This window comes from Biomphalaria glabrata, chromosome 14 (genome assembly GCF_947242115.1).
Source record: "Biomphalaria glabrata chromosome 14, xgBioGlab47.1, whole genome shotgun sequence".
Lineage (NCBI taxonomy): Eukaryota > Metazoa > Mollusca > Gastropoda > Planorbidae > Biomphalaria > Biomphalaria glabrata.
In genome coordinates, this window is record NC_074724.1 from 9200940 (window position 1) to 9223056 (window position 22117).

General features: G+C 36.4%; 1 protein-coding gene across 2 annotated transcripts; it reads right to left on the bottom strand.

Moving 5' to 3' along the window:
- Positions 1 to 207: 207 nt before the first annotated feature.
- Positions 208 to 21074, bottom strand: LOC106065725 (uncharacterized). Of its 2 annotated transcripts, XM_013224619.2 has the most exons (11): positions 20940 to 21074; positions 20005 to 20060; positions 13771 to 13955; positions 11405 to 11612; positions 9040 to 9309; positions 7771 to 7970; positions 6400 to 6616; positions 4436 to 4705; positions 4066 to 4197; positions 1385 to 1415; positions 208 to 530 (listed from the first exon to the last, which is right to left on the bottom strand). In XM_013224619.2, the coding sequence occupies exons 2-11, from the start codon at positions 20045 to 20047 to the stop codon at positions 512 to 514; spliced, it is 1575 nt and encodes a 524-aa protein (XP_013080073.2). In that variant the 5' UTR covers positions 20048 to 20060; positions 20940 to 21074; the 3' UTR covers positions 208 to 511. The 2 variants fall into 2 exon arrangements, with proteins under 2 accessions (XP_013080073.2, XP_055867294.1); XM_056011319.1 differs by lacking the exon at positions 4066 to 4197.
- Between the last annotated feature and the right edge of the window lie 1043 nt (positions 21075 to 22117).

The window sequence follows — 22117 nt, forward strand, 5'->3', positions numbered from 1 at the left end:
ACATTTTGTTATGATTTGAATTTTTTTTTTAAATTAACTTTTTTTTAAAATTATTATGAAGGTAGATGTTTATTATTTAAATTGTTAGCAGTTTGTACACATGACTAAAGCGACATACATAAAAGCGATATATATATATTTATATATATATATATATATATATATATATATATATATACACACACACAGCGGTATTGACTAAAGAAGTTAGTGGCACATGTTTTAATACATTCAAAAAAAAAAAAAGTCGTTAATTTCTTTTAGCGATTTTATCGCTAAAATCATTCAATTTATCAAAAATGTATACACAATAATATAATTTTAATAAATATTATATTTCTTTTATCTTTCATACGGTGAGTACTAGGTCATATTGACTTGTTATACTTTACACTAAGCACAAAATTTAATTACAGATCTAACACAAAATAGTACAACAAAAAGAAAGAAAGAGGTCAATGAAAAAGAATTAAGTGTTGCATCCTGTGCATGTGTTGACTGCATTGGACCTTTATGTTCGAGGCACATCTCTGTAAATAAAAAAAATAAAGAAATATTTGTTTACTAAAAATTCGTACTAAAAATGAATTTGAATGTTTTCAAAGCAGACAAGGTTACTAAGAGTGTTTAAAGGCTGCCCCAACTGAATCCGCCCATAGAATATTCAAACTATCTTTTTTGTTTTTATTGTCTTAATTAATATAATCTAAAAGAATCATTTGGCGTTGTTTTTGGCTTGCAAAATTAACTGATCAACTCATTATCGATAATCTTATCTTATAAAATACATGTTAGTTCAAAAATAAGATGATTACGTCCTACGCGTGTTAAACAGACATACATGGGCCGCTAAAGCAACAGTAACAACAAAATATTGATTTAAGAATTTTTAGAGACAAACATAGCCCCCTATTTACATGGTAGTCACATGACAATATTTCCATCTAGAACTGAGTACATCAAGCCTCTCATTACAATAATGTAAATAACACCATGTCAAAGTTCTTACCGTTTTAAAATAAACACATTCATTGTATTTTGAAACAATAATTTATTTTAAATAGAAAGTCATAGGCTGAGGCAGTGGAGGCTCAGGGATTTCGAAACGTGAGGTCCCGAGTTCGAATCTCGTTGAAGACTTTGATTTTTAACTTTGGAATTCTTCGGACACCCGTCCGTCTGCCTAACTTGAAAGGGTACCCGACATTATTAAAGCGGTTGGATATGATGGCCACATAACATCATCATTACCCTTGGGCCACAAAAGACAGATGGCCTTCACATCATCTGCCCCATAGATCGCAAGGTCTGCAAGGGATACTTTTTAATCAATTTATGTTAATGTGATATTAATTGTACTAATTATTTTCAGGGTATACCATACCTGATAACTCTTCCTTGGTTATTCCTATTAGCTGTACAAAAGATAAATAGGTTAAAGTTTAAACTCAGTTTCCAAATCAATTAAGTCGTGAGAACATGATTGTAGCACACACACAAACAATGAGCGAATAGACAAAACAAAACAAAAAATGTTTAACATGAGTAGAAGGTATAACAGATAAAGTACTGATTATGGTATAGAATGTACACTTTTATTGTTGCAATGCCTCTATTTAAATCTTAAGTTCGCGAAACCTTCTGGGTGGGCAGTCGCAACCTGGACACAGATCTCAAAAACGCTCCAATGCTTTACCTAAAAATTTGACAGTTGCTGTATATCGTTGGTAAAAGAGGTTCCAGCTCGTTGGCCTCACTAGTTTGACCGTTCAAATGTTTGAAAAGTAAAAAAAATATATTTCAGTTTGGCTAGAGAACGAGAAAATATTTATCTTGAACGGACTATACGATATGGATGAGTCACTGGCTTTGGTTACTTCTTAAGATGGGGCAGAATCTGGAGTGACTAACTAAGCCGATTCGACAGAGTTTGCCACAGTTCGTGCATGTATATTCATCTGTCCTAGGGCTAGCTGACAGGGCAGATTTCTTTGTCTTTTTCTTGACTGACGCAGCTTCATTTCTGTTGCCTTCGGCGAAGTTCGTACCAGCACGTACAGTCTGTCTCCATTCTGTCCGGTCTTGGGATATCTCATCCCATATAGTTTGGTCGATGCCAGGCAGCTGCCAGAGTATTTACAAGCCTCTGTAATCCTTCTTGTGAATGAGAAATGAGTGCGGCATCATCGGCGAACAGCAGTTCTCTAATCAAGATACGCCGTCTCTTTGTTGTGGCTTTAAGGCGTGCCAGGTTAAATAGCTTTCCATCGGATCTACTCAGGATATATACTTCATCTTCCAGGGATTTAAAAGCGCTGGTGAGTAAAACTAAAAAGAAGATGCCAAATAGTGTTGGAGCCAGAACACATCCTTGTTTTACTCCGTTCTTGATGGAGAATGGCCTAGAGGCGGAACTGTCCAACTGTACGGTACCCTACATATTTTCATGAAAAGCTGACACTAGTTTTCGTAGCTCTTTGGACAGCCAATTCTCTCTCATACGGCAAACAAGCCGGTTCTGCTGACAAGGTCAAACGCCGATGTCAAGTCAATAAAAGCTATAAAGAGGAACTGTGTTTGTTCACTGCTTTTCTCTTGTAGCTGCCGCAGGGAGAAGATCATATCTGTTGTGGATCTACCGGCCCTAAAGCCACACTGCGATTCAGGGTAAACACGTTCTGCCAAGATCTGCAGCCGCTTCAGTATTACTCTGGCATAAGCCTTCCTAACTATGCTAAGAAGTGATATGCTTCTATAACTGTTACAATCGGAGCGGTTGCCTTTATTTGTATAAATTGTTACTATGTTGGCATCTTAAAATCCTGGGGGACTATTCCTTGCTCAAAGCACAAACTTAGCAGTTCATGGAGTGGTTTGATTAGGGCATGTTTTTCAGCCTGAATGGCTTCTACAGGAATACCCTTTCCTCTGGGTAATTTACCGTGTGCAAGCATGTCAATGGCTGTGCTCAGTTCCTTTACAGAAGGTGTTTCGTCTAATTCACTCAAAACTGAAAGTGGTGGAAAGTTAGACAAATCAGTTGGGGAGATGACATTTTCAATCTAGTAAAGTTCTGCATTGTGCTCTACCCATCTCTCCATTTGCAGTACACGATCACTGATGATTGAGCCATCTTTTGACTTGAGCAGGGCACACTTGCTGGTCTGAGGTCCAAAGGCTTTTTTCCTGTCCTCGTATAGTCCTCTGATTCTTCCCCAGTCGGCACAAGATTGGATGTTTTCACACAGGTCCTGCCAGTATTTGTTAGCGCACTGTCTTACTTTCTTTGGGCAACCTTTCGAGTAGATCTGAGCGCTTGCAAATTGCTAGGGGTGGGCTACTTCTTGTATTTACAAGACTATACATCTACAGGTATAGACAATATTAATATTCAGGAACATTTAGCGCATCGTATTCAAGATCTTGATCTACAGGTCTATTATTAGAATATTATAATGTCTAGTAGATTTATATTATACATTCACTTAACCAGGATTCTTTCTATTTGTTCTACTTTTAACTTGGTGAGGAAAATCCCAAATAAGAGGACCAGCTTGTTTGAAAGGTCTATCTTTGTTTCTTTTTTATTTTTCATTTTATCTGTTGGGATTTGTTATTGAATATTCTAACTACGAATGTTGTGATTTTTTTATTAATTTATTTCAATTGTGGATTATCCCGTTATTACATTTATTAAAGAGGATTGCCGTTCCTTCTTCATTAAATTAAATATCCCTTGTGTTTGGCAATTAAATCATTGCTCTTAGTGTTTAAAGCAGTGATTCCAAAACTGTGTTCCGCGGAACCCCTAGTGTTCCGCGAGGACTGAATAGGTGTTCCACGAACTACTGGAATAATTAACTAGCATACTACCACCCGAAAAACCCAAACACTTAATCTCTCAAGATAAAAATAAGCAGTGTTCCGTTAAGTACTGTGAATGTGCGAAGTGTTCCGTTAAGGAAAAAAAGTTGGGAAACACTGGTCTTAAAGTTTAGAACCACTTCATATTAGCATAACACATATACTCAAGTAAAAAGGACAACCACATATATTTATGTTTACCTAATAAAATAAAGACCATTAGGCAGGTCATAACTGTAAGAAGTATAATAGCAGCTTCATTATGGAACGAACTCCTTGTAGTATCTTTGGACTCCGTCTCTATGATTTCTTCTTCGTCCGTGTCTGCTTTTTCTGCAAGAACATTATTTATTCTTATTGTTCATATTTATGCGAGCTTTAGTCTTAAACCTGATTACCATTTATATTTCAATAAATGAACTATCTAAATAATTTATATTTATTATTCGTATTTGCTACACATGCATTCCACAAAATCATAATTGTGTAACAATCCTGAATGTAAATTAAGAGAAAAGTAACCTAAAGTTTAAAAATGTTGAAGTAATAGTTGCAGCAGAATAAAACTTACTTTGAGGTAAGTTACATGTGATTGACTTCCGCTCTCCACAAACTACGTAGTTGATCTGTAAAGTTGAAAATGGAATGTTGTTGCTGGAATATTCAATGCATCCTGTTCCCGAGATTTGGTCTGTGTTGTTGAGTACCATGGACACATGACATGTAGCTGGACTAGAGAGGCAGCAAATATTGATAGCTTTGTCTTTGATTATTGATTCCTCGTTACAGCTATTTAATACACTTGTTTCACCATTAATTTCCAAAATATCAGAGGACGTGTCTGAAGAGGAAAGACTTGGCTTAAATGTCATTTCAAATAATTATAGTATTGATCTCGGATCAAGTTAAATTTTACACAATTATTACTGTACTTAACGAAACAAGAATCAATGAAAAACATTAACCAATTTGTTAATTATTGGAAATTAATTATTCTGTTATGCATCGTAAAGGGGGATAAATGCTACTTAATCAGATTGGTGGCTGTATATATAGAGTTGTTCCCCTTATGATGTGTTTTACTTTTTTTCTTCTCTTCCAGTTCTCAGATAATGTTGAAATTCTGAATACTTTTTCCAACACACAAAACATTAAACAATACGTTGATCAATTAGTGGTTACTTATTATTTTTATCTTATATAGCAGAAGGTGAGCTAAACGCTGCCTGTTCTTGCGGGTTGCACGCTGGACTGTCTTTCGGACTTAACGATGGTCCCGGGTTCAAACCCTGCCCGCTCCAATCCCCCGTCTTGCAACTGTTTTTGTAAATGAACATAAAAAGAATGTATACTGCTTGAGAAAGTTTCGGTATCGTTTTATTTCTAAAGAAATTGTAATGCAAAAACAATTATACTGCAGATAGATTATTAAATATTTGCATGTTATGTAAATATTCTGTCTAATGAAATTACTTTTAAAAGTTAGACGATGAGCTTTTAAAACTTACTATAGATAGCTATGAAACCTTTTATTTTCATAAGCACTTTGCTGGTAAAGTGGTTAGTGTAATAGCTAGAGGAGGCTTAAACTACGAGTTCGAATTCAAGTCGTACACTTTTTTAATTTATAAAAATACATTTAAAAAGCGATCACAGTAATCTTCACCGTGATACCCCCTTCTTTTTACACTACCCTTTGCAACTGGTCCAGGCAAGTCATGGGATCATAGCGCATTGCTACAGCTAAGAGCATACAATAGTGCTTAACAAAAAAAAATATATAAAAATATTTATAGTCGCATAGATTTATTAATGTTAGTCTAGATCTATTACAAATTTTATTACATGACTAATCCAAACTAATCGATACAATTCATAAGGCTTGTCTTCGAGCCCGAAGATTAGTGATGAATGCAGTATTTCTCGTGGCTGCGCAGTCCCAGCTGTGACCTACATATTTGCCACATCCAGGGCAAGCATAACCATAGTCCGCAGGTGGTCGATTAGTATAAGTATACGTATATTTTTTGTTTGTTTTTCTTTTTTTTTTATATACTATGTCTACAAAAAATGTTACTCACCAAGGAGTGCTATTGAAAGAGTAGAAATAGTTCTTAAAAACAGAAAAATGGTATAGTATTGTACTTTTTGAAGTCAGCTTTAAAAAAAAAAACATTGGGTAAAAACTGCAAATAAAATTTAACTGCTTAGTGTCTTAGCTAGCTAGGTCCCGGAGGGCTTGACCTCTTCAGGGAACACTGAATTGTGACATTCATCATCATGGCATGAGATAATAGCGTAATATTTAATGTAAAAACAAATTTCGGACACTCATTTGGGGAACTCCCTCAGGTGGGGGCCCGGGGGGGGGGTTTCGAAATTCGAACCCCGCCTCCCATCCCCCCCACCCTAGCTACGCCACTGTAACTGCCGCTGTTTAGTTTATGAACATGGGAACGTTGTTTTATGTACACAATAATAGCAGGTTAAATTTTCGTAAGTAATCAATGTGTATACAGTAAGACTGAGACCTACCAATTACACTTGGAATGGCTACTTTTGGACTCTCTAGATAAAACTTGTTCAAGTCTGTGGTAAAGTAAGTCATATAAACATTTGACCCATTGAAACTACTGTCAACTGTGATATTAAGAAAAATCCGGTAGAAACCATCCCATTTCAATTCGTGGCATCCTGTCTGTTCATCATTGTGGGTACTAGAAGTGCACTCTAAAATGTGCACAGTAGGCAACTGAAAATAAAAAAAAAAAAAAAATAAATAAGCATTATATGATTATTTAACATGGCATTGAGTTTATTACTAAGCTTATATCAACTCTTTCTGTCTGGTAAAAAGTTCGTACACGTTATTTCTCCTACAGCCAATCTAGGATCTAATAGACATTTTGCACAATTCATGTATCTGACAAATCAAAAAATGAGTTAATTAACTATAAATAATTATAATTGTACAATGGAAAGAAATTGTACTTGACGGATAATTTGATTATAAGTTGATTTAGTCCCCTTGATCAGGCTTTAACCCTGAGTTCGAATTCAAGACTAAATTTTTGATGCATTTAAAAAGCGATCACAGTAACATTCACAGGATAACTCTTCTTCCCCATCCTTCTTTCCCATCTGGTCCATACGGGATTGAGAAAGCTAAAGCATGAAATAGCTAAACAAATTCAATTAAACTAATACTAATTGATACAAATAAAATTACTATAAACTTTTTAAAAAGTTCCCTGAAAGGAAATAGCCGCCTTTAGTTTTGAATTAATGTTTTGTTTTGTTTTTTTTAACCAAAGAAGATAGGGTTCTAGTTGTTGATAGTTTCTTGTTCGTAGTTTCTGATTTTCGTTCTGAAAATATTAAAACCTGCATTTATACCTGCCTGAGCGGACCACATCGGGGGCCGATTTTGAGTTTATGTTTCCACACAAGCTGTCTTTGTAACCTTGTTTCGTAAAGTGTTTTTAAAGTGTTTTTAAAGTGTTTTTCTTGTTTAGTCTATATTTTTCATAGGCTTTGCAAGAGGGGGGGGGGCGGGGCTGTAGAGTTTTCTTACCACGAAATTAATCCGCTCCCCCCCCCCCAGAAGAATTTTGCTTTCAAGGCCAAGAAAGTTTGGAGGTAAAAAGCCCCCCCCCCCGCGCTTTTTTTCCCAATAAAAACCTAAAGCAAAAATATAGTCTCCAAAGCGTAGCCAAAGCGGGGCTTCAGGTCCAACCGTTTCTTCCAACCTACCCAAATACTGTATTTATAATTGATGTATTTCTAGATAAATACATTTTATATTAGAATAAAAGCCACGATTTCAAACGATTGAAATCTATGATTAGGTGGAAGATCTGTATCCAATAATTGTTCGGCACCTGGTTAAAAAAAATTAAGACTCACCATTAACGTAGTACCTTTCTTCTCGCCTGTTAACTCAACATAAACATTTATCTTATGGCTTTCAGAATAGGGCAGTCTGTTTATATCTAAAAGCCCGTACATAACCAGCTTGTCTGTTCCAGCCTTTAGACCTGCATCGCATTGCGTTAAACTGTTCTCGTGGTAGTACGGTGGAACTTTTATCACGTCATCATAATTAACTGTAGACACAGAGGAAGAAGTCAAATGAAGAAAAAATTTGAATGAAATTACACGATAAAAGGTTTGGCAGTCTAATGTAAAGATATCTATCTATCTATCTATCTATCTATCTATCTATCTATCTATCTATCTATCTATCTATCTATCTATCTGTCTGTCTATCTATCTATCTATCTATCTATCTATCTATCTATCTATCTATCTATCTATCTATCTATCTATCTGTCTATCTCTATTATCTATCTATCTATCTATCTATCTATCTATCTATCTATCTATCTATCTATCTATCTATCTATCTATCTATCTGTCTATCTCTATTATCTATCTATCTATCTATCTATCTATCTATCTGTCTAACTTGCTTGATTCTACATCCCTAAGAGTGCTGTCCTGCACACAGCTTCCCTAAAAATAGTACCTACTGTCAAAAAGCCTAAAAATTGAAAAACATGCAATAGAAAAAATATAACTTAAAAAAAAAAGTTTATCTAAGAGAAACAACCGCTAATTATTGCAATTGCAATGGCAGGATTTAGCTCTCTTTCTGCTATATAATACAAAAATTAATCAAAACTTGGATTGGTTGGTGTTTTGTCATCAGTAATGAATAATGATGCACATTTCAACTTGATCTAAGAGTGGGAAAAGAGAGAAATACAAAACGTTAAAACTTAATAAGGGGATTAAATCCACATATACACCCACATTCCTCATCAAGCAGCATTTCGATATTAAACAAAACAATTATCCACCAATTAATAATCACTAATTGTTTGTTGTTTTTTCTATTGAATCATGTCTTGTTAGGTTCAATGAATAAGTATGCAAAGGAGAAAAAACATGTTCAAACTTTTAACCAGACAGACAGACAGACAGACAGAGTGAATTGACACAAGCTTTGTACAAAAAAAAAAAGGAAAAAATCCACATTATTGTCTCACATTTTAGTCCCATATTAACTCTTTCTCTCCTAACTGACGATGCCAGCGTTGATTCCAACAGAATGTGGTAAATAATTACGGAGAGAAAGAGTTAAATTGGACTTTAGGATTTGAAAGGACTCACTTGGTTGAAAGTGACACTTTATCCACTTTGTCTCTTGACAGTAGGTATAGCCAACAGAAAGATGTGTGCTTTGAAGATATTTACTTTTAAGCTGTACGCAGATTTTGTTGGATATAACTTTGGTAAAGTTGGCAATGATGGAGACATTGCAAGTCGCTGGTTCTAGATGACAGCAGAACTTGATGACGTCACCCTTCACGATATCACTTATATTGCAAACAGTTAAGGGGACGCTAATGTCGTTAATTGTAAGATGCACAGAGAGTCGATCTGACGACAAATTTGAAAGCATAAATAAACATTCTATAACAAATGTTACTTTTTGTTGGCGATTTCATTATAAAGCATCAACAAATCTTATCGTATAAATTCGTACGAAATACAGACGTATATTCAAAAAAAAAAAGAAGATGATTACGCCCCTGCGCGCCATGCATCTAGTCGAGAAGAAGAGGTAGACAGTGAAAGCGATGGGAAGACAACATCAAATAATGGGCTTCTATCAAAGGCAATAAACAGAGAGAAGTGTGGAAATAAGGTTGACAGATCTTGTGTGGTGCCTCAACGGTCGAACAGACACTAAGGGATAGGTGAAGGTGAAGATGAAGAAATTTCCTGTTAATACTGAAGGGGCACAGTCAATGACTTGCAAAATTACAAGGATTTGTAAACTTGCCCTAAAGCTTTAGAAGTCATGTACTTTGATATCAATGTATTATATAGAGTGTCTGTGTGGGAACATATGGTATTTTCAGCCTGTTGTAAGACCAGTTGTAAATAGCTTGAGCAAGATTTCAATGAGGGGCTTAAACAGAGGAGAATTTCGTAAAATGGAATATAATGACCTAATCCTTCACAGCCATCTCAATGTCTAGATTTAAAACTATAGCTAAAGGACAAAGTTTTTCATAGCTTCGTATCTAATAACAATACTCAGTTTAAAAACTTGAGACGATATCCTATTAAAATAATAAAAAAAAATTGTCCTATTAGATTCATTGTATAGAACCTATGGGAAATTATTATATGTCATTGATAGTCGATAAATGATTTTGGTGAAAAAGAGGAACGCATGCTTGCATTACTAAATACATTTTCATTCAATGAGAAAAATAATTCTGAAGATGCCAAGTAAATTACTGATTGAACGTATTGATCTTAAAAAATAATTTAGTACTGAAAATGAATTTTATTTGAATTTATTAATTGTTGGCGTTCAGTACCATGTCATCATGTTCCAGAACTAAGCACTTTTGGTCTATGGTAAGCCTGACACTTTAGACCGCAATTCAAATTCTAGCAAGCATTATCATCAATAAATACACTCAAGAACAACCTGAGGTTGCAACATTAAAGTTAGGGTCCAGTAGCGCTGCAGGGCCTGTCAGGCTGTAGCACAGTGTGCCACAATCTACCTGAGGGTCATAAGCTCTTGATTTTTCCTTAGGGTTGTCTCTCGAAGCCTTTAGGTATATCCGAAAGGCAGCAAAGGTTTGTCTTCAAAGTTGTCTTTTTTCTAGATGGGTAGCCAACCATTGTTAAGAGCCCATCCTGCCCGAAGCTTACTGGTTTAAGGGGTCAGTTGGTTGACTTTGCTTTTTCTCCTGTCAGTGGTAACAGGTCTACCGACATGGTATGTTACCACATGTTTAACTGCCAAATCCATCAAAATACCTTACTTTTAAAATTACCTTTATTTTTTTAATATTTCCGTTATTTTTAAAATTACCTTTATTTTTTTAACCTATATTTTTAAAATTACCTTTGCTTTTAAAAGATTGAATGGCTGTAAACAAAATTGTATGACAGATATGAATTGGAGTGTGCGACATGGCATGAAGAGTGAGGAAATGCAGATCTCCCTTGGTGGTCAAGACTTCATCCAAATACTCGGTTGATGGGGGTGGGGAATATTATTACATTCCCAAGATGGGGGTGGGGAATATTATTACATTCCCAAGATGGGGGTGGGGAATATTATTACATTCCCAAGATTCCCTGATTATTATGGTTCGACGTAATATGGCTTTCAATTCTTAATAATCTAGTCTCCAACTAAAACAGAACTCCGAAATTTCAGAGCCCGTCCATATTAGTCACAACTTACTAGTTTACAGAATAACGCCTAAAATAATTTGCAAATATTTTAATATGAATTTATTACATTTATTATTCATAAATCAATGAACGACTACTTTGCCCTGTATACTAATTCATTTACCTCCCTTACCTTTAAAAAAAAAAAAAAAAAAAAAAAAATTATCACTTGTAGGCTTATCTTATTATTGCTCAATGTAAAATGCATAATTAATTTCATAATGCAAGTACATATATCTATATCATATAAAAACAGACAATAACATACTGATTGCTTTAGGAAAATCCAATCTCTCCGTTTTTATTGTTTCAGCATCACTCAAGTAAGACATTCTGATACTTAAGCCATTGTTAACAAGATAAGCTGTTGAGTTGTGCACGATAGAGTAGACGCCATTTATGCTTGTGGGCTTACAGTAATGCATACTGTCGATCTCCGTATAACCATCGCACTCGTCTAGGTTTACTCTAACAACCTTAAAGGATACATTAAAGCAGACACGTGAATTACACTTCATATGCTAATATACTTATAAACAATTAAAGAGTACTATTTTGTTCCATTGTTTAAACATTAAATTGGGCATCCAAAATACATTTAATTCTATAATTTTTAACACTCTGTCTGTCAGTCTAGCACAAATTAAAACACGTTTTTTCTACCATTTCCCATTCTCGGATCAAGCTAAAGAATTGCACAATTTGTCATTGTTCCTATCAAAACATGATTCAGTAAAAGCTACGTTATTAATTAGTGTTAACTAATGCATCATGTTTGATACCGAAAAAAGGGAAATAAATCTGATGTAAATGTGTTGTTTTCACTCTTGGATAAGCTTATTGTTTTGTATTTTTTAAATAATCTTTTGCTAGTATTTTCCCCTCTTATGCATGCTCTCCTAAATACGTCCAGGCAAAGTCCATTAAATTAACACATTTATTGGTTAGTTAACTATGCTGTGTGATACCAATACTTTGTGGTAGTAATCATTGACACTGGCGTACCGGTACTTTTGCAAGATATCAATATTCTCTTGACCTAACTCCCCCCACCCTCAAAACCTAATTGTGTAATACTATAAACGGTTTTATCAATATACAGGAAAAAAAATGGTAGAGCTGGTAACACATGTGACCACCAACGCCTGATTAGGGCTAGCCACCATTGTATCATGAATGCTACGCGCCATGAATACTAGCCACTGGATCCAGTGCCTTAACACTTGACTAGAAGACGAAAAAATTCAAAGAAAATTAAACTTTAGTTATTAATTCTTTTATTATAAAATACAGACGTTACTTCAAAAAAAAAAGAAGGTGTTCAATCTAGTCATGCATGTTAACCAATGACTTAAATTCTGCCAAGTCATTGGCTTTCCTAGCTAGCTCAGGCAACCCATTCCACGCTCTAATAGCACTAGAGAAGAAGGAGCAACTTGTGTCTCAGAGCATGAAGGCAAGAACCTAATGTGAATACAAAGGTAAAAAATTGGAGAAGTAAGCTCATGTAACGTCACGCTGTGGAATTGTATCAATTTTCTATTCTACTAGCCTTAACTAGACGCTGACGTTCCACGTTGACTCTAGGCATGTGTATTACGTATATGTGGGGGCGAAACCGGTGTATCTGACATTATTAGTTGATATTAAAATAATACTCAATGATTGTCGTTATTATTACTTGCATATGTTAAAGTTCATTTTTTTCTGATTGAATCTATGCATTAAAGGTGTTTCGAAATTCTATTCCTGGATTTGTTCGCTCTTTATTCCTTTTGAATAATATACAATACATGAAATATAATATTGGCACTTAAATGCACTTAATTGATCTTATTGAATTAATATAAACAACTCATCATAAATGTTCTACTTACATAGGTCCTCGCATACACAATACATACAGGAACATTCTGAGTTCTCGGATCGTAATGTCTAATAACAACTACGCCAGCCATTTTATGCTAATAGACCTGGGAGTCTTCAAAAACATACACTCATACTATACATATAGGTGGGGGGGGGGGAGTATATAATGTATAACACTCAAAATACGTTCATTCAATGGAGTCGAGCCGCTGAAGCTTTATTATTCAATGTTGGCAGATGTTTTGAAAGGATCGTTCGAGGCCGAATATGACCCGCTTGTCGTTGGTATTGCTTCCTTTTTATATTAATAATAATAAGGCTTGTCTTCGAGTCCGAAGATTAATGAGGAAATGCAGTATTTCCCACGGCTACGCCACCCCAGCTGCGTCTTAAATATTTTGCCACATCCAGCGCAGGCATAAACATTGTCCGCATGTGGTCGATTTCAAGTTTCCTTTTCGACGTCTACGTCTGTCTTTAGGTCTCAAATGTGTATCCCGCGACCTTTGTAAGTGACTTCCAGCTGTCTCGTTCCGAAGCCGCCTGTAACCAGGTCCTCTCCACTATATCAGATTAAAAGAATCGACTACTAATCTGATCTTTAAAGCTCAACAGTGGGGCACCTCTGTTACGTCGACCATCTTTAATCAAAGAGAGACTGCTTTTCATAACAAGCTGTTAATTCACTAAAGAATTTTTACCAAGATATAGTATATATGTATAGCTTACATATATCTAATAAATTAAAAAAAAAATAAGACGTACTCTGACAAGGTCAATGTCAATGTCATAAAAGGCAACTAACACGTAACCTAAGTCCGATCTGTTGCCAGGCCGAGTGTCTACGAGTCCGTCAAAGACAATATCATCTTGGAAGTGTTTCCGGCCCTTGTCACACTGGGACTTGGTGTGTCTTTGTTTCAGTGTGATAGAAGCAGTGTAAACGGCAACTGGAACACAAGAAAGTTTCAACAGAAATAAACAAGTCAAATATAATTAAAAAAAACGACATTGTTTTACAAACCTTATACTGAGTAAAATAATATGAACTATTTAGTTTCAATCATGCCATTAACATTTAGTTGATTAGGACTAACGATAATACTGTTGTATCTCTCTAGGTTAGGCACTCAACGTAAAGGCAGACAACTCAACACAGTTTAACAGAAAATAAAGACAGGTGTTTATTCACTAGGACAAACACATAACATCCTTCAACTTCCTCAGAGTCTTGCTACTAATTTACCAGTCCTTTAGATATCAACCCTAATGTGGACCAACGACAGCCTTCCCCGCTTCTCTCCAGGTCCCTTCTACAACCTTCAGGCAGCACAAAAGCTGGTTTCTTAGTTTCCCAAACATTCGGACTCTTCACAATCACTGATGCACTGTTATTCTCTCCATCCTAGTCTTTCCTGTTTACGTTCAACAGTGCGCTGGTGCAAGGCAGGGTTACAACACTACCCCCACCGTAGTCTTTTCGTCCCGAAAAGAAACATGTTCACGGTTGGTCAGTGCAGGTGGAGGTCGGTCAGTAGGAGTCACAGATTGCATGGAACGTGCTCGCCACAAAGCGATCCACACTGCTCTCTGCAAGTTCCGCTTTCTCCTTCTGCTCCAATTGATCTGTCGTTGGTTAAGAGGACGTCGTATTCGTTGTCTGGCCTTTCTCTTATTCAACACCGATGGCAGCCTCATGGCAAGAAGCGAGGCAGTGGATTTCATAGCGGTGGTCATCAAGACCGCTGGCTCTACACGTTGTTTCAGCATACTCTCTTGGTGAATGCTTTGCAATTTAGCCGGAGGCCCCCAGGAGGTCAGGTTATAAAACAGTTCACCAAACGCATCAGCATCTGGAAGACATGCCTGTAGGGCTCGTGGATAATGCCTGATGTGAAAACGTTTATCAGCTGCTGCATCACATCTTGCTGATTTCCTCTGAACGCCTTCAGGGCTTCTCTCGCTGGTTATGGCCTCTGGACAAGCGCCTGTTGGGTCAAAACCTTGTTGGCAGGTCTTCTGGTACTTGCTCTCTCCCTGCGAAGTTCCGTCAGCACAGATCTCGTAGAAAGCCTGGGTGAAGGCAGCAGGAATCACGTGGACATTATCAGGTCTATGCTCATCGTTGTGATATTTGCAGCAAGGGTCAAGCTTCTTGTCGTGAGAGCTACTCTTGCACAATTCGTTACCACAGTCACTACCATTATCAGCGTCTCCGCCGAGTAACGGATCGTTTATTCTTCTCGCCCTGGTAGCCATAAGTTCATCTGTCTTATTCAACAGGTCAAGTCTTGGTTCATCAGTCTCGCCGAGCATGGTACCTAACGCCTCATCTTTCTTGTTCATCGATTCTTCTGTCTTGCTAAGCATGGTACCCATCGATTCGTCTGTCTTCTTCTTCATCGAATCCTGTATGGTGACTATCGGATGCTGCATAGCTCCGATCACGCCACACATGGTGCTCAATTGTTCGATTTGTGTTCCTATCGAGTCATTCATGTTTTGTAGCGACTCTTGCATATTTTTCAGAAGATCGCAGATATCTGGATCCACATCAAACAGGTATATTTCCGGATCCTCCCCTTCATCAACAAGGGCCTGCCAAAGACTGATTCTCATTTTTTCTTTGTCACAGAAGATACTCGGCTCCCTGTCTCGGAGCTCCTCTTTTAACTGTTTACAGCTAAGTTCATCTAGCTTCCTAAGCGTTGTCATTTTTTTTCCTTTCGTTGAGCTGCCCAAATCCCACTTCTGACACCAATTGTTGTATCTCTCTAGGTTAAGCACTCAACGTAAAGGCAGACAACTCAACAACGTTTAACAGGAAATAAAGACAGGTGTTTATTCACTAGGACAAACACATAACATCCTTCAACTTCCTCAGAGTCTTGCTACTAATTTACCAGTCCTTTATAATTTACCAGTCCTTTAGACAGCAACCCGAATGTGGACCAACGACAGCCTTCCCCGTTTCGCTCCAGGTCCCTTCTACAACCTTCAGGCAGCACAAAAGCTGGTTTCTTAGCTTCCCAAACATTCAGACTCTTCACAATCACTGATGCACTGTTATTCTCTCCATCTTATTCTTTCCTGTTTACGTTCAACAGTGCGCTAGTGCGCACCTCAAGCACTGGTGCAAGGCAGGGTTACAACAATACATTTGAGTTATGGGACACTTTTAGTTAACGCAACTTTCATGCTTGCATTATGCTCACTATGGCCCTATCTCATTTGTGGACCAATCGGACAGGGTATCTCAAAAGCATTTTTTTTTAAACGAAAAGCTGCTCAAGTCTAAATTTGAATTCGCGCTTCCACGATGGTAGGCCGTCTTGTTAGCGACTGAGCTACTCAAATATTATAAAAGTAGAAAAATTGATAGTCTATTGTTAGTTAACAAATTTTACTGAACGACCTAATTCTCTTAACAATACTAATTTCCCCTTAGCTTAGTAGGCCCTAATGTGTCTCAAAATTAGTTAATTACTACTTATTGATAATTAATTGGCTATTTTATTTCATTGATTCGCATATGGTTATCGACAATGAATAATTGTGCAAAGTTTCAACTTGATCTCAGACTGGGAGGTTCCAGATATGACGTGCTCTTGTAGGAAATGTTTGTGTATTTGCCTAATTCACATTGTAACAAATATTGACTGACTGTACGGTGTATCTTATCTTATCTTATCTACTGAATTACAGAAGTTCATTCCAAAAAGAAGATAATTACATCACACGCAAACATATTAAAATGTTCATCTAGTGGTGGATGCCAATAAGAGACGTAAATTATACTAAGTCAATGCTTCTCTTGTCTGATTCAGACAACCTGTTCCATGCTCTAATGGCACTGGGATAGAAAGAGCACTTATAATAATTTGCCCTAGCAATAGAATAAGAAATGTTACGTTAGAGGCCCTCGATAGGGGAAAAGCCTCTATTAGTACTATGTGGTCTGTCTTAACGCCCGTTTGTCCGTCCGTCCATTTGTCCGTGTTTGCCCGTTGTTGATCTCAAAAAGTAGAAACGATATTGAAAATCCAATAACATGATATTTTTATATCTTGATAAGTTATGGTTTAATAACCACTGTTTTTCTGAAAGTTTAGAACTTTTTTTTTCAATTATTTCTGCAAGCAGTTTTTACTTTATAAAAATACTTCACGTCTTAAGTAACAGACCTAAGGGGAGGTAAGCCTTTAGAAATAGAAGTAGGCGTGGACTTCATCATTCCTAACATATATGTCATTGATGGAATCTCATTTTGGATAGAAAATAACCCCTAAGGTCACAATTTAAAAAAAACATCGTATGACTTTTGTGTGTTATTTTATATATAACGTATTTAGTAATATACTCTCTAATTTTTTTTTCGTTATTTATCTAAACATTCGATTTTGTTGAAAGTCTATAAAAAAATCTTTAATAAATATTATATATGAAAGAGAGCCTATGCACATTCTATCACATGAGCTAATAATGTAGAAGTTAGTTCCCTTACTTGATATTTGATAAAATGTTTAATGAAAAATAATCAATTAGATATTGATTTTTTTATCGATTCATATTTTGCCAGGTGCGAATGTCTGTGATTTTAACTTGATCCTATATAGTTATGAACAATTACTATTCGATTTTGTCTAAGTAGACTACATTTTTAATAATTGTTTGTAATATCTCGTGTATAACTATCACTCATGGGCGTAGCCAGGATTTTTTTTCGGGGGGGGGGGGGGGGGGGGGTTGGGGGGATTTTTTTCTCCCCGCCCGACCCCCCCCCACCCCATGTATTTATGTGTGTGTGCCTACATAATCTTTATTACATTCTGACCCTTCATTCTTTCTGAAGACGATTAATGTGCCCTAGAATAGGTTCTTCCATGAGTTAGTGGAAAAATTGTAGATTCCCCGCCATTACTAGCAATGGGGTCTGGGGGAGCGCTAGGAGCACTATTTCTGATATTGAAAGCCAACAAAATGCATATTCTGAGGTATCTACAGTGCATTTTCCTGCTATTAAAAATTTCTATTTTAAAATCTTAATGTGCTATTCTTACTGACTTAGATCCTCCCGCGCCATTCGGCGCATTTGCCGTCAAGCTGTTTCCATAAAATTGTAGACTCCCCGACATTACTAGCAAGGGGGTCTGGGGGAGCGCTAGGAGCTCCCTAGCGAGGGACGAAGCCCCGCCGCCAAGCACTATTTCTGTTATTGAAAGCCAACAAAATACATATTCTGAGGTATCTACACTGCATTTTCTTGCAATTAAAAAGTTTTATTTTAAAAACCTAATGTGCTATTCTTACTGACTGATACCCTCCCGCGCCGTTCGGCGCATTTGCCGTCAAACTGTTTCCATAAAAATCTGTCACTGGTAATGTCTGAAGCCTCTTCCCACCTGCCATGAGAACCTCCATGAATGAGTGGCGTCAAGTTGTACTAGGATATCATTGCAACTCTTCTTATGCGTAATTCATTTTGTCAGAGAACATGTCCCGCAAACCTCATGCGTCGCTCTCTCACAATCTTACTAAGGGGTCGACTACCAGTTCGGCATAGGATTTCCTTGATTTAGACCCGATCTCTATAACTGGCTCCTAAAATCTGTCTTAGCCATCTTTGTTGAGCCAAATTTAGTGTTTTTCAATTTCGGCAGATGCTTATTCACTGCAGTTTATTAATGGAGCCTTGCCACTGGTAAAAATGTGTAACCTCTCTTGAATACGCTCTTGGAATTAAGTGACTGTAGTTTGCTTTAGATTTTATATCGAAAAGAGAAGTTTTATCGTCAAAATAATCTGTTGGGGGTTTCCACCTAAAAATTCTCTGTATGGGGATCTTAAACTCAAAACCATCTGGAGGGGTTTTAAACTTAAAAAAAAAGCCATCTGTAGAAGAGGGGTTTTAACTCAAAACCCCCGATTGGATTGGACACGCTCAAATAATTTTAGTGTGTAATTTGCTTTTTTCTTTATTTATTGAAGTGGTATTTTTAACATCAAACCCCTCTGAATGTGGGTTTAAACTCAAAACCCCTTTTGGCAACGCTCATAACATTTTGAGTGTATAATTTGCTTTGTTTTTAATATTAAAGAGGTATTTTTTACCTTCAAACCCCGCGGGGGGTTTAAACTCAAAACCCCTTTGGCTACGCTCATAGATTTAAGAGTGAGTAATGTGCTTTTATTTATATTGAAGAGGTACTTTTTAGCTTCAAACTCCACTGGAGGGGAGTTTAAACTCAAAACCCCTTTGACTACACTCATAACATTTTGAGTGTATAATTTGCTTTGTTTTTAATATTAAAGAGGTATTTTTTACCTTCAAACCCCGCTGAAGTGGTATTTAAACTGAAAACTGAGTCAAAACCCATTTAGCTACGCTCATAACATTTTGAGTGCGTAAGTCGTTTATTTTTTATGTTGAAGAGGAGGTTTATCGTAAATTTTAGACTGGGTTTTAAAATCAAAATCTTTCTTAACTGTGCTCTTGGAATTAGGGGATTTTCGTTTGCATTTTTTTTTGTTTTGTTTTATAGAAGAGAGGGAGTTAACTGCAAAAACCCCAGGTAGGGGGGTTAAAACTCAAAACCTTTGGTAGGGGTTTTTGAACTCGAACCCCTCTGGTATTGGTTTTAAACTCGACCCCCCCCTGGAAGGGGTTTTTAAAACTCGAACCCCCCTGATAGGGTGTTTTAAACTCAAAACCCCTTGGTAGGGGGTTTTAAACTCAAAACCCCTTTGGTTGTGCTGGGGCAAGTGATGGTTTAGTATTAAAATCTCACCTAAAATAAACAAAATCAAAGCAAAAAATCATTCACTAAATTCCGATGGATTTAATATCGGGGGGGGGGGGGGGTTGAACCCCCAAACCCCCCCCCCCCGGCTACGCCCATGCTATCACTATAAGACGATTTCAATTATCTATATCGAGAAATTACACTGTTTATATTTCACTACTTTAAAATATGTATACATGTATCAAATTTCAATTACCTGGCAGACATAATAGAAATAGGTTCAAAGCCGACGTTCTCATTCTGATAATAAATCTTGAGACAAAAAATAAATGCCATGTAAATTATATATCGGAAGAAATATAATTTATTAGATACTCTACTTTAATGTCTTAGAAATGTCTAGAAATAATAGCTACATAACACACGCATAGATTTATGTCTTGGTAAAATGATGATGTGACAATTAGATTATTAAATGTAAATGTTAAATTTTTTAATTGTGACACACTCCTATAGGTGAAATGTAAGTAACATTTATATACATAGATGGCTGCCTGGTCGTACGGTATGCGCGCGGGACTGTCGTTCGGTCGTCTCGATGATCCCGGGTTCATACCCTGCCTGCTGCCATTTCATGTCGTCCTGCGGGAGGTTTGGACTAGGAAGGAGATTATCTTCAACTCTAAATCATGTTAAACATTTTTACAAACATGGATCAAAATCGGAAATATAAAAAAAAAAAAGTCTAACCGGAAAATACAGACCCGATCACGAAACAAGTTCCAGAACATCGAAACTAGCCACAAAAGCATGAAAAAAAAAAGAAACGCAAGTTTCCCTAGAACCAAGAAACTAGCCCCAGAAATACAAATATTAACCCATTTAACTCGTAATTAACCCTAGAAACTGAAAAAAAAAAGCCAATGAATTCACGAAACTAGCTGGACAGCACTCTTGGTAAACAAACGGTATGGAGATTTGCAAGGTTTGAAACTACTGGTCACTCCATTTCAGATTTAGAATGAATTATCGGCACTCTACAACTTTGTAATAATAACGAAGAAGAAGACGACGATATCGCACCTGTGTTACTGCCCTAAAGCTATGTCGAAATCGAACTATGAAGACAATTAACCAAGTAACAAAGAATCCTGCAAATAAGCATATTTAAGAGTAGCTACTGCAACTTACCTTTTAGAAGGTAGAATTAGAACTGAGCGTCGATAAATGGTAAAGATCTTCTTCGATATTTAATGCCAATAAAGTGACCTACATACTGATAATATTTTTTTTTCATTGGAAATCAATCGCTGTTAGGTATCGAATGTCTAATTATAGCACAGTTGTCTTTACTTTGACTTTTCGTTGAATGTGTTATCTTCTTGGAATAATCTGAATTTTTGTTAATGTTTTATTTTAAATAATAAGAATTGTGATCAAGATATCTGTGACGGGTAAACCTTTATGGTTTTTAAATGTTAATAATCAAACTGTCAGGTTGTTATACAAATAGGCCTACACAAAACACAATACTTAATTCTTATACCATTATAAAACAATTGTTGTATATGAATGGCGCGTAAATATATATATATATATATTTATTTATTTATTTATTTATTTGGCATTTTATAGTATAGATTACAGACATAACTTCCAATCAGTGACTTACACTAAGTCGTTTTCCTGGCTGATTCAGGCAACCCATTCCAGTCTCTAATGGCACCAGAGAAGAAAGAGCACTCGTGTGAATTTTTCATATCATAAAGAATGAGCCCTCTTTTACACAAATAAATATGTGATGTGTCTAATGTTAATATTTGAAAACACTGAACATCTGTGTGTATGTTAATATTCCAAAAGGCTACACATTTTTAAATATATATATATACGTAAGTTTGATATATTGTATTATGAGGCGCTGTGGCTAAATGGTGAATTGCTTGGTACCGGGTTAAAATTTTGGTGAGGACTGACCTTTTTTTATTTCGGGATCTTAAGGGCCCCCAAAGTCCACCTAGCTCTAATAGGTAACTGATAATAGGAAAAGTAAAGGCAGTTGGTTGTTGTGCTGGCCACGACACCGTAGCCTAAGAAACCAATGAGCTTTACATCCTTTGCCCTATAGACCTCAAGGTCTGAAAGGGAAACTTGACTTTATTTTTACTGTATTATTATGCACAGTAAACTATTTTGAAAGCAAGATTTAATAACTAGTTTGTTTTTAATCACAATTTCAAAGTACTTTTTGGCTGCATCTGATCCGCATTGCCCGCCTACGAGTTCGTGTTTAACACGAACTCCCTTTATTATTTCCTTTAAATGCTTAGAATCTTAATTTTAGCATATTTTCTTTTTATTTGTTTTCT

Bases quoted from the DNA above. Each gene is read 5' to 3' on its own strand.
- LOC106065725 (XM_013224619.2), bottom strand. From the start codon at position 20,047: ATGAGAACGTCGGCTTTGAACCTATTTCTATTATGTCTGCCAG. The intron at 11,613-13,770 runs GTACGTCTTATT...GTATCCTTTAAG, and splicing joins TTGACATTGACCTTGTCAGA to GTTGTTAGAGTAAACCTAGA. The intron at 4,706-6,399 runs GTAGGTCTCAGT...TTTCCTCTTCAG, and splicing joins AGCCATTCCAAGTGTAATTG to ACACGTCCTCTGATATTTTG.